General features: G+C 44.8%; 1 protein-coding gene across 39 annotated transcripts in view; it reads left to right on the top strand.

Annotated features, from left to right (window-relative positions):
• The window catches only part of rims2a (regulating synaptic membrane exocytosis 2a), a 1,202,647-nt gene that overhangs the window by 210,479 nt on the left and 979,731 nt on the right, over window positions 1-12,437 (top strand). For 32 of the 39 annotated variants that reach the window (XM_038809989.1, XM_038810036.1, XM_038810038.1 and 29 more), the window contains exons 2-3: window positions 1,768-1,800; window positions 2,201-2,287. The exons of the other annotated variants lie outside the window; for them this stretch is intronic. In XM_038809989.1, the coding sequence (XP_038665917.1) occupies window positions 1,768-1,800; window positions 2,201-2,287 (120 nt within the window). The remainder of the gene's footprint in view (window positions 1-1,767; window positions 1,801-2,200; window positions 2,288-12,437) is intronic. 39 annotated transcript variants of the gene reach the window in all.

Genomic DNA, 12,437 nt, shown 5'->3' with positions numbered 1-12,437 from the left:
TGATACCAAATGATCAGCAGCACTTTGGAAGTCGCTGTTTTAAAGCTGTTCCTTAATTGTGATCCCAATAAAGCACACCACCCAATGTTCAAGATGATTAAGTGTAATTTTGATGTAATAATTAATTAATTAAGCCATTCCTTGCAAAATACTGCTCAGTCTGCAGTGAGTCTCAAACCTTCTCTGGCCGAATATCTCTCCCTGCCCAGGGGATCCCTTTTTTTACACTTTCTGTTCGTAGCAAAGCTTATGGAGACTAACTTAACTAAATCATTGCCTTGCTATTATTTAAACAACCCAATTACAAAAAATGTAATTCAATCATCTTTCAACCCCAGGCAGACCAGACTTTCAAGATCTCTGGCTTCCCACACTTTGACTCCTATCAGCTTGTAAACATGCCAATGCACGTGCCTGGTCAAAGCAAGGAAAACATGGTGACTCTGCCACCTGGTTATTTTGTCTTGGCTCCAACTCACATCTCAGCGTCTGAGATCCTGAAAAGATGCTTATCTCATTGTCCCCACATGGCAAGCCAGCGGCATCTTCCAGTCCCACTAAAGGGGACCCCTCAGCACGTGGGTTTTCTGACGGTTGGGAGTGCATAAAATGGGAAACCCCGTCAACTGCAGCGGGAACAGCAGGTCCCATAGCCGGCCAATCAGGGCTCGCCTCAGCTGCCGCGAAACATGCTGTGGAGGTGTCGGAAATCCCACCCTTGGTCAATGAAAACCCAAACCAGAGTTCCCCATATATCATGTCATCACTCAGCTGCTTTTACCCAGGGCATATCACAAACAGGATTAGAAAATAAAATCCAGAATAAGGTACAGTATAAGATGTAATTAAAGAAATGTGTAGCATATCATAATATTTAAGTTAGTTTTTGGATATTGGCAGGTATCCCTGATAGACTTGCCAGGATTCTTACATTCTGTGCCCAGTAAAGGACTTTGTGGATTCTGAAACTTTGAAACCAAACTACAGCCAATATTGAAGAATATTCCATTAAGTTGGGTACCTCTAGATTCTGGCACTGAAATTAAATAGGTACGCAAATCATTTCTGTTTTTGCTTGTTTCTGTTCTCAGCCTTAATGGCTCTAGTTCCAATACTCTCCTCAACATGTGCGATAATGGACACAGATGGATCTAACTTGCGTTCATCTGCAAAAATGTGATATTTTGTGTGCAACCTTCTCAAAATAAGTAATATTTATTTTATAACGGCACATTCGCAGAGTCTCTAATTGATTCTTCTGAGAACTAAGTTAGCTTGTGGGTAGTAGTCCTGGCTGGGCATTTTATTTTCTTAAATGGTGCCTTCCCCCACCACAAATAATACTTCGTTTTTCCATGCATATGAATAAATCCAGATTGAAAAGGGTCTTATCTGCACATGTTCTGTAGGATGCATTGTACCCACTGGAAAGAATATCGGCTTGGCAGAGAATTGACCAATTCCTGGTCTTCTGATTTGGCCATGCCCCCCACCCCAAATTTGAGCTCAAAAGGAATGTTCCCAATTTGCCTGTGATAACCGTGGGTGCTTGTGTGCAATTCGAGACTGCAGTGGGCATTAGGAGGAGGGCAGCAAAGAGGGGTAGATTGAGCCCTTTTTACAAACATAATTGAGAACTCTTTTACATGACAACTCAACGTCATTGGATGTGGCTATAATCATACAGTTCAAGAACCTTTCAATAGTTTGATTTACAATTTTAATTTCTGCTTTATCCTGCATTGAGTTGTGGAAATTGTTTTTTAGGGTCAAAGAAGAACAAAAACCTCAACAGCCACAGTAAGTAATAATTTCCGAATGTAGTGAGCTTTAAATTGCAGTGTTTTGCCCCTGTGCTTTCTGCACCTTCTGGGTATTAGCTATTCTTGATACCTTAATGGCTGCAGCTGTAGTGCATCATTTTGCTTTCTGATTGGCTGTAAGAGAGCTGGCTGCAGCTTCTTACATCATCCACATCCAGACTGGTTGTAGCTTTTTTGCTCCCTGCATTTGGATTGGTTAAGCATAAGCTAATGTATTATTGCCCTACATCCTTACTTGCTGGATCTGATTGCAACTCTCATTCCCATTTGGCTGTAGCTGTTCTTTCTTGCCTGTGTTAATTCGGTGCAAAGAAACTGAGGCCAAAGTTAAGTGTTTTGTTTCATTGTTCAGTCACATTATTTGCTTATTTAAACAGGTGGTTTCCCTTTAGTGGGATCACTGAACTGGTAAATAACGTTCTTCAGCCACAACAAAAACAACAAAATGAGAAGGAACCCCAGGCGTAAGTAAGCTGCTGTATATAGTTTGACTTTGGTGCTTTTAACCTTTTGATGTCATAATGGGCGGTGTTTGATTCTAGAAAGTCATGACTGGTCCCATAGAATATAGATACTGTACTTTGATTGTATAGTTCAATTACTGTATGCATAAATATGCTCCATATGAACCTCTACTTTTGAATATCTTTCTACCCATTTTTTAACATTTTATAAATAATTGCATGTAACTTTCAAAAGTAGGAAAATAGTTGATTAGCAACTCTGCCTCTTCTTAGAGACCATACAGTGCCATTAGGGTGTACAACATGATATTCATACTCTTATTATAATTGTGGTTAACCTTTGTCCAGTGAAGGTTTCTTCTCTCCTGGTGAGCATTATTGGTGTAGGATTCCATAAGTTGCCCTTCTTCTAAACAGGTGAATCCTGACAATTTTAACCATTAGTTCCCAAACGTGCGTTAATTACATCATCATCGTCAACCTTTTACTTGGAACACGATCATACAAATCCTATAGAAACTATCAGTTCTGCTTCATCATTAATTTGTACCTCTAACATATAATTTTGTGCAAACAACTTGGGCATTGCAAACTACTCTTGACAACCACCAATGTTAGGAACTTGATTATCTTTAACATTCTTATATCTAGATGTAGACAGTGAGTCTCTGTCAGGGCAAATAGCATTTGCACCATTTAGTACAATTGATGCAAACTCAAAGCTATAACCTCAATAGTTATTTGATACCCAATTATGTACAATACACACAAGTTGCATAAGGATTGAAAAATTTTTGTCTCAAAGGTTCAACTATATTATTCTTGCACAATGTGCCATATGCTGGTGATAGCGATAAAACTCAAAGTCTGAATCTACTTGGTAGAATATTAGGGTGGAAAATATTTCCTCACTAGGATGGGGATGTGATTTTTCTCTTTTTAAAAAAAAAAGTAATTCCCATAACACAAAGACAAATGTCCATCTGCATAGCCACAGCATGATGTTCTGTGCTAGCAGTATTTTCAGTCTGCTAATGATGTCCGGTGCCTGTTTCTGAGGGTGACTACTGTTGCAAAGGTAGGTGTTCTTTTTTTAAAATATTTTTTGCCGTTGAATTTTTACATTTTTTTTTGGACAACCTGTTGGCAGAGCATATGTTTAGTCGCTGGTGCATGTGTGTGTGTTATGGTGTGGCAAAATGTGTCGAATAAGTATCTAATTAATGGTGATCTAGTGGACATGCATGAATGAATAAATCCATTTTCTGCCGATTTAGTGGGAGTTGTAGATGCAGTGTATTGGGTATATCTTTGATTCCTTGTTTCTTTCATGGGAACAAAGATTAAAACATAATATGTATATTCTTTCATTAAAACGGGTCAGGCATGATACTTTGAGATGCTTCTGATGAAAGTGATAAAGTTCTACATAAATGCAAATACTTTTCCCTCCGTTGCCCCCTGAATACACTGACCCTTTGCTGGATATGGTTTCACTGCCTCAGTAAATGGCAAAACATTTCCAAGTGCCCATTTAGCGTGTGTAAATTTGTAATGCTTTCTTTATTCTTTCCTGGGATGTGAGCAATCCTAATTGCCCTTGACTTGAATGGCTACGAAGCCATTTATGAGGGCAGTTAAGATTCAAACGCATTGCTGTTGGTCTGGAGTCACATGTAGGCCAGACCAGATAAGGATGGCAGATTTCCTTCTCCAAAAGAACCAGTGAACCAGATGGTTTTTTACAACAATCGATGATAGTTGTCATAGTCATCGTTACTAAGGGCATGATTTAACAGAAATATTTCCAAGCGTAACTTTGGGCGGGATTGGTGAGAGTGTTTCCCACTGGCTTTTTCGGTGAGATCCACATTGGTATTTACCCACTTAGGGCACGATGCACCAGCTGGTAGGTCCTGGGAGAGCCCTCTCCTGGGATTCCCGCCACCCATTATGCCTTGTGAGATCTAATCAGGCCACTTAACTGTGCTGACACTGGATCGATCGGTCACACGGCACCTATCGGCCTCACCGAGGAGACCCCAGCTGGACCCAGTTCAGTATTGGTCCCCACAAATCGAGACCAGGCAGAACAGTACCTGAGGGGGGTCTTTTCCCAGGTGATCACAGGTCCCTGGGTGGTCAGCCTCCGGGCAGTGTGGCACCCTGGCAGTTCTGGTGCTGCACGGGCAGCTTGGCACTGCCAGCCTGGCACGAACAGTGCCATCTGAGCACCCTGGCAGTGCTACCTGAGTGCCAGCCTGGCGCTGCCAGAGTACCCAAATGGCACTGTCAGGCTGGCGATGCCAATCTGGCATTTGGCCTGCGACGGTGATCGGCTCTGGGGTTTCCCTGCCGGTACGTGGTAGGGTGCGGGGTGTTGATCAAGGATCCCCAACAGGTTTGCTGAGGGCGTCCGGGGGGTTGTGTCGGAATGGGTGTCGAGAGATCGGGGCACATTTTAAAAATGGCGTCCCAATCTCTTCCTGTACTGAGGAGCGGAGCAGTGACACTAAGTGCGACCTCCGGGGGCGTGGAGTGCCATTAGGTAGTGGCCCCTTTAATCCTGCCCAGAACTGACTTTGTTTTATTTTGGTTAGATCGCGCCCATTGTTATTTTTTGGGGGCCTTGGGCAGTTTCACCCTTGTCTAGCCCACACTTGGAAATATTTTTAGCAGTAGTGGGCTGAACCAGCTAGTGAGATCGGCTCCTCTGAGATCTGGCTGCCATTTTTTAAAAGGGTGCCCTGATCGCGAGTGAACTTAAGGGTCCCTTTCCCTCCCCCCCCCTCTCCCACCCACCCACAGGCTAGGTCACCCACCGTGCTGGTGCGGGTGTGCTGCTCTGTCAGCAGAGAATCTGTTCTGACAGTTTAGTCAAGTGTTGATTATGTTTTTAGAAATAAATCGAAACAAAGAGTGAATGAGTGATCAAACAGCGAGAGATAAAATGGTAGGCAAATGTTCACAATGGCCTCAATCAGAACGTTAAAATTGTACTTGGTAACCATCAAACAATTTGTGCCAAATATCAGCCAAAAGGCTGACACCATGTTGTGCTGCCATGTGTCAATAATTCAGCTACTTCTTCAAACAGATGAAAATGGTGGACTGATCGATCAAGCTTGTCCTATGCAGTTCTGGGGCAACTGATCCCCATAGGCCTGCACTAACCCATTTCAAAATATTAGAGGCTAGACCATGTCCATTACATAGAATATTTAAAGTGGAAGTTTAAGGAGAAGCAGGAGACTTGTTACACAACTATAGTGTAGATTGAGTACAGACATTCAAGAGGAGCTGGTCCAAGCCCCTGGCTGTGGCTGATGTCACAAAAAGTAGGTGGAGCAATGGTTGATGTGCAAGGATGATTATCTGGCCGCAGATATTCAAGAAATGCCACTGCATATGATTGTGTGGACCAGGCTTGATGGCTTTACCAACTGGCATACTTTTATGTTTATAATCCAAAATAGGAGCAAATGTGAGTTGCTTATTTGCTAAGTGAATTATAGACATATGTCATCAATTCACTTCATACATCAGACTTCTCTGAGTCTATCCTTTCCTCGACTTTGTGATATTTGTGGTATTTCTGAGTTTTTAAGCTTGGTCTAAGCCTAGTAGTCCTCTAAACCATTTCTGTGCCACTATATCATCCAGATGTGAGGGGATCAAAATTGTGCACTGTATCCTGGGTACGACCTAAACAAGGTCTTACTTTTTGATTGCATTAACTTACACTAACAAACATCCTAATGCTCTATTTGATGTAACCCTGTGGAACTGGTCGTAGACCTTCAGAGACTCTTACACAATATCAAGCGGTCTTCCTCATTCAAGAGATTTTAGTCCAGAACCCTGCTTGGCATTTGCATTACTCATAGGTATGACACTATATTTGTCTGTAAATTAGATATGATCTACTAGATGATGGCTCATTCTCAAATCGCATCCTAATTTGATTATCTTTTATTCTCATCAAGAGGATTTCATGACATTATGTATATTTGAAGTGTTTAATTTTAAGATTTGTGATACTGTGTTGTCCTTGATGGTAGAAAGCAGTATTCTATTCCAAGCTTAATACCCTTGTGAAGGGAATAGGGACTTCCTCATTGATTGAATAAGATTGAGTTACTCCGGTGCTTGTTGCTAATGTGTTAGTGATGTCTGGCAGCCACCGTGTTGACCCAAGATAACTTCATTCCCGTGTACTGACACAAAGTTCAAAGAGATATCAGAGCCATATAATTAGGTTCAATTATAGTTTTGTTGCAGCGAATATTTAAAAATGGATAAAATGGCAGCAACAAAGAAACATTTCATACTTTACTGTAATAGGACAAGCTATTATGTACACTTTCCATTTTGATTTAGAGTATTGGGATTGATTGACAGGTAAACAATTGCACAGCGTAGGTGCATTTTCAATATGTGCATGCACTGATTGAATCAGATCGGATTGTATTGAACGTTTTCACCCTGGTTGAAATATTTCTAGCAAGATCTGCCATCAACTTTGCAAGACTGGATCAGACATTCACTCAATTCTCACAAATAACTTTGATCTGAGAAAACAATTTAAATCATTGTTAACAACAGCAGGATGAACATAATTCCTCAAACATACAACGGTGCTGACCATGTGAGGAAGGGTGAAATAATTTTGCTTACTATTGGCTTTTTTTGTGAATTCATAAGGGTGAAAGTATTAACTCGATTGGTTGAATTCTCTGCCTCGCACCGCCCGTTAGCGGAGTTACCAATGAGGTGGAGAATCCAGCATCGTGAAGAAGACGGGATCGGCGCAGGGCGGCTACGCAATTCCGGCTTCCCGCTGACAGTGGGATCGAGGTTCATGCCCTGTGCCAGATGGATGTTGCAAATAGGTCATTAGGACCCATTTGCATCCACTTAGTTGGCAAGGCACCATATTCTCCAGGCGCACGTGATACTCTGGTCCTCTGTCTGGGAATCATGTGGGCGAGAATTACTGCAGGTCCTGACAAAAAGTGGCCCTGGCTCAGTGGATCTCTCAGTGGGCCAAGGGGGTAAATCTTTAAGTTACGCCCACAATGCAAGACCTGCCCACCATGTCTCACAAGAGACCCCTCCCCCCTGTCAGAAGGGAGGCTCCTGTCTGGAAGCGACAGAGTGGTCCAGACAGAGGCAGTGAAAAATATTACTGATTTTAAAACTCACCTGGGCAATACACCTGTTTGCTCAGGCACGGGCAGCACCTGTCAATTCCTGGAAAGAGAAAAAGTCAGCTGTCTTTAAACTCCTCCGATCTTTTGATCTGCAAATCATTCATACAATTTCTCTTTGATCTTGATTTTACTAGGCTGTGACTGATACTCCCATTGTTCCATTCATCTTCCTTCATGGTTGAGTAACTCTGAAGTGCTCTAACCGCGACAGCTCCTGGACTATTTCAAGCAGAGTTTGTGCTGTCAGTTTCTAACTGACCATTTCAAATTCACTCAATCATGAAGGGGGGTCTATTTATTTGGGGGATCTTCATTGGCTGGTGGTTGGGGGGGGGGGGGGGGACCCAGAAAATCTGGGGCTTGGAATTGTGCTTTTTGGGGGTGGGGAGGGGTTTGGGGGTGGGGAGGGGTTGGGGGGGGGGGGGGGGGGGTGGGGAGGGGTTGGGGGGAGGGGTTGGGGGGGGGTGGGGAGGGGTTGGGGGGGGGAAGGGGTTGGGGGGGGGGGGAAGGGGTTGGGGGGGGGGGGGGCAGGGGCGGTGGTGAAGCGAGTGGTTTCCAGCTGTGTGATCTCGCTATCGGACCACCCGTTCAAATTTGCGGCCCGATAACAGGAATCCCTCACAGTCCTCGCCACATATAAACTTGTATGGCGAAGGATTGGAAATTGCTTCCTGAGTTGGGGCCGCAGATTTGATGCAATTTGGTTCCGGGGGGAGAACAAAGGGCGCGACACACTCCAAAGGAAACAAGGTCCCCTAGCGAGCGTGTTTAGCGGTGTGTTTCCCGGCATTCGCAGTGCCGAGAAACACATGGCTATTCAACTCAAACTCGCATTGTATAAAGGGCTTGAACTGGACGCACGTGGCCAAGGCTGCACATTTTCTACAGTGGGAAGCTCCGCTTGCCGGAACTCCCCAGTGTAGCGAGAGATCGGGACGTCGTTTTTAAATGGCACCCTGATCTCTGAGGGCCCTGAGCCCGAAGCACTATGGGAGGGACTCCGGGCCACACCCCACCCATCACCCAGGTGGCAGCAGCACTGCCAGGGCACTACCCTGCTTAAAGGGCAAGTATCTGCTTTCCTCTCATCCCTTGGAAGACCCCCATGAATGCGGTTCCGTCTGGACCCTGTTTAGAACATAGAACATAGAAAAATACAGCACAGAACAGGCCCATCGGCCCACGATGTTGTGCCGAACCTTTGTCCTAGATGAATCATAGATTATCATAGAATTTACAGTGCAGAAGGAGGCCATTCGGCCCATCGAGTCTGCACCGGCTCTTGGAAAGAGCACCCTACCCGAGGTCAACACCTCCACCCTATCCCCATTTGTGGGGACCAGTGCTGAACAACATCGCCGGAGGTCTCCTGAGGCCAACAATGGGCGGGATTTGCATTGTAACGTCTCGCAAGACATTGTGAGCCGGGTCGATCCTGGGAGCGGGGTCTCCTGGCTTTTATCGGACATGCTGCACCATGGCAAACTGCTTTTCCAGAGCAGCCTGGCCACTGGATAGTACCCATAGTCTCCCAAACCTGAGAATGTTGCCCAATGCCTGTGCTTCCCAATTTGCCTGCTGACTGCAAAGAAACTAACCTGACAGGTGTTGTTGACTTCAAAACACAAAGGGATGGTTCATTCTTGAGCTAGAAATGTCCCCACATAAAGGTATAAAAACATTTAAAAGGGTCAACACACAGACAGAAACATGCAGAATAACAAGTTATACAGTCAAAGGTTACTTTTTAGCCAAATTAAAATTTAATTAGAAACAGCAAAACAGGAGAGTTCACTGTTTGGGTCCTTCACTCGCATTCGCGGCATAGTTTCCCACAGTAGGCTTGAAATTTCAATGGTGTTGAAGGAGATGTAAACTGCAATTTCTGGAATGTAATCTGTCTTGTTATGCTCTTGGCATAGCATAAGCTGCTTCCTTGATGTTCAGTCTGACAAAGGAAGGTTCAGACGTGGAGATAACTTCAACACGTTTATTAAACTATTTACAATTCTCCTACTCGGATTCGCCTCTACTGTTAATCCTTCTATAGCTACTCAGACTGACAAACCAGTCTGCTACAATCCACGTGGTGGGTGTGATGTTGAATCAACCCTGTGTCTGTACTCATTGAGTGTCTCCACTCGACAGAGGAAGATCATGTGTGCTGTGTCCTTTATATATGGGTTGGTGTAATGCCCCCCTGTGGTAGTGTCACCTCTGTGTCTATTGTGAATGCCCATTGGTCGTGTCCTATCTTACTGATCTATTGGTTGAATGTCTGTGTGTCATGTCTCTGGTGCTCCCTCTAGTGTCTAGCTAGTCTACGTGTACTTACATTAACCCCTTGTGTATCTACAGTGATGCATATCACCACATAATCTTTTCAAAAAGATTGTTGAAATTCCACCTGCTGCTTGATTCTCCGTCGGAAGGATCCTCTGTTTCGCCGGCAGCGCACCCACGCCTGCTGGTTTCCCGACGGCATGGGGTGGCCACAATGGGAAACCCCGTTGGTTGGTTGCAGGAACGGAGAATCCTGCTGCCTGCAGGGGCACACTGCTCTGGAAAACGGGACTGGTGGAATTGAGAATTCCACTCCGCATGTTTCTATCAGTAGAAATTCTCTCTATCTGTGCCAAATTTCAAACCGAAAGAAACAGAGAAAGCAGTAATGTTCCTTTGTCGGATTTCTTCCAGATTCCTGCTTAGCAGCTTGGATGTTGAATTAAAAGACGTTTCAAAATAGTTATTCTAACCACATGACCTCTCTGCACATAATGACTTCAGAAGGTAATTGATGAGCCCATGTCTGGACAGGTCCCAGCTGTTGTTTTATGGCCCAGGTAATGTCCTAGCTATTAATTCCTGAATGATCCATCCTCTGTCTTGATTGGATAGGTAATATCCTAGTAGATTTAAAGGGCGGCACAGTGGCCCAGTGGTTAGCGCTGCTGCATACAGCGCTGAGGACCCAGGTTTGAACCTGGCTCTGGATCACTGTCTGTGTGGAGTTTGCACATTCTCCCCATGTCTGCATGGGTTTCACCCTCACAACCCAAAGATGTGCAGGTTCGGTGGATTGGCCTTGTGAAAATGCCCCTTAATTGGAAAAAATGAATTGGGTACTCTAAATTTATTTTTAAAAATACATGATAAGACAACCTAATTTGGGATTTCACACCTGCTGATGTCAAGAACTACTTCAAAAGATTTACTGAAACTGAACTGGACCTCACCATTTGCATTTCTATTAAACCGTGCGGCAGCAGTGCTATCCACTGTCTTGTCAAGTCTTATTTGGAAACATTCAGTAAATGGTGAACTTGTAACACAATGACCTCGTGGCAGACATCTTAAGTTAATATCTTTGCTTGCTTTTTAAATGTTCTCTTAAAGCAGTTCAATATATATTTAATCAACTGATGAAATTAAAGATTAACATCACATAATTGTGACAAAAGACCTTCTGCAGGCAGTTTGCTTGACTGTGGGCAGCACGGTAGCATGGTGGTTAGCATAAATGCTTCACAGCTCCAGGGTCCCAGGTTCCAGGTTCGATTCCCGGCTGGGTCACTGTCTGTGCGGAGTCTGCACGTCCTCCCCGTGTGTGTGTGGGTTTCCTCCGGGTGCTCCGGTTTCCTCCCACAGTCCAAAGATGTGCGGGTTAGGTGGATTGGCCATGCTCAAGGGGGGGGGGGGTTGTTGGGTTCCGGGTATAGGGTGGATACGTGGGTTTGAGTAGGGTGATCATGGCTCGGCACAACATCGAGGGCCGAAGGGCCTGTTCTGTGCTGTACTGTTCTATGTTCTTCTGTTGGACCTCCACCACTGATTCCCTGTGATTGCTTTATGTACACGCTATGGGATCCACTTAAGCGACTTACCAAGATTAGTTCAACAACAACTCCCTTCACCATGAGCTCTGCCACTGAGAAAGCAATGTTGTGAGGACATCATCACCTTTAAGCTCCTCTACAAGTCCCACACCATTCTGATATGGACATGCATCAGGATTCCTCCATTGTCACAGGATCAAAATCCTGGAATACCTACCTGGTGGGAACATCACTGTTGCAGGAATTCCAGTAGTTCAAGGTGAAGGTCAACACCTCCATGGAGAAACTGGCGATGGGCAATAAATATGGCCTTGCTAAAGTTGTTCATCCACACAGGCAGTGACCTGGGGCCGGGATCAAACTGGGTCCTCAGCTCCGTGGGCAGCCATGCGGCCCCTTAAATCTACCAGGATATTAAAAAAAATATATATATATTTTATGAAGGCATATATAGTTTTAACAATTTTCAAGAGGGTAAATAACACCCACCCACCCAACAATCCAACCCAGCCAACATGGCTTACAAACATAATTCCCCAATCCCTTTTCCCTACTAACTATTTCCCACCTCAACTAACACCCCCCCCCCCCCCACCCTCCCCAAATACCTCCTGTTTTCCTTTTTACACCCCCCACCCCACTCTGCTGGCAGCTTAATTTTCCCGAAGAAGTTGAAAACGGCTGCCACCTCAGGGCGAACTTAATCTTCTCAAGCCTGAGAAACCCTGCCATGTTACTGACCCATGCCCCAGATTTTGGGGGTTTTGAGTACCTCCACACCAATAAGATCCACCTCCGGTTCTACCAGGGCGGCTCAGGCCAAAATATCAGCCTCTCTCATGCCCTAGACTCCCGGGTCTTCCGACATGCCAGAAATCGCCACCTCTGGACTCTGACGTGGAACTACCCATACCTTCAGGCCCTTTGACATGACATCGGCAAATCGCTGCCAAAATCCCCTAAGCCTTGCACATGCCGTAAATGTATGGACATGATTTATGGGCCCAGCTTCACACTGCCTACACCTATCCTCCACCCCTTCAAAGAACCTGCTCATTCGGGCCACAGTCATATGCGCCCTGTGGACAACGTTGAATTATA

Source organism: Scyliorhinus canicula, chromosome 10 (genome assembly GCF_902713615.1).
Source record: "Scyliorhinus canicula chromosome 10, sScyCan1.1, whole genome shotgun sequence".
NCBI lineage: Eukaryota > Metazoa > Chordata > Chondrichthyes > Carcharhiniformes > Scyliorhinidae > Scyliorhinus > Scyliorhinus canicula.
This window is presented reverse-complemented; position numbering and strand designations above follow the sequence as displayed.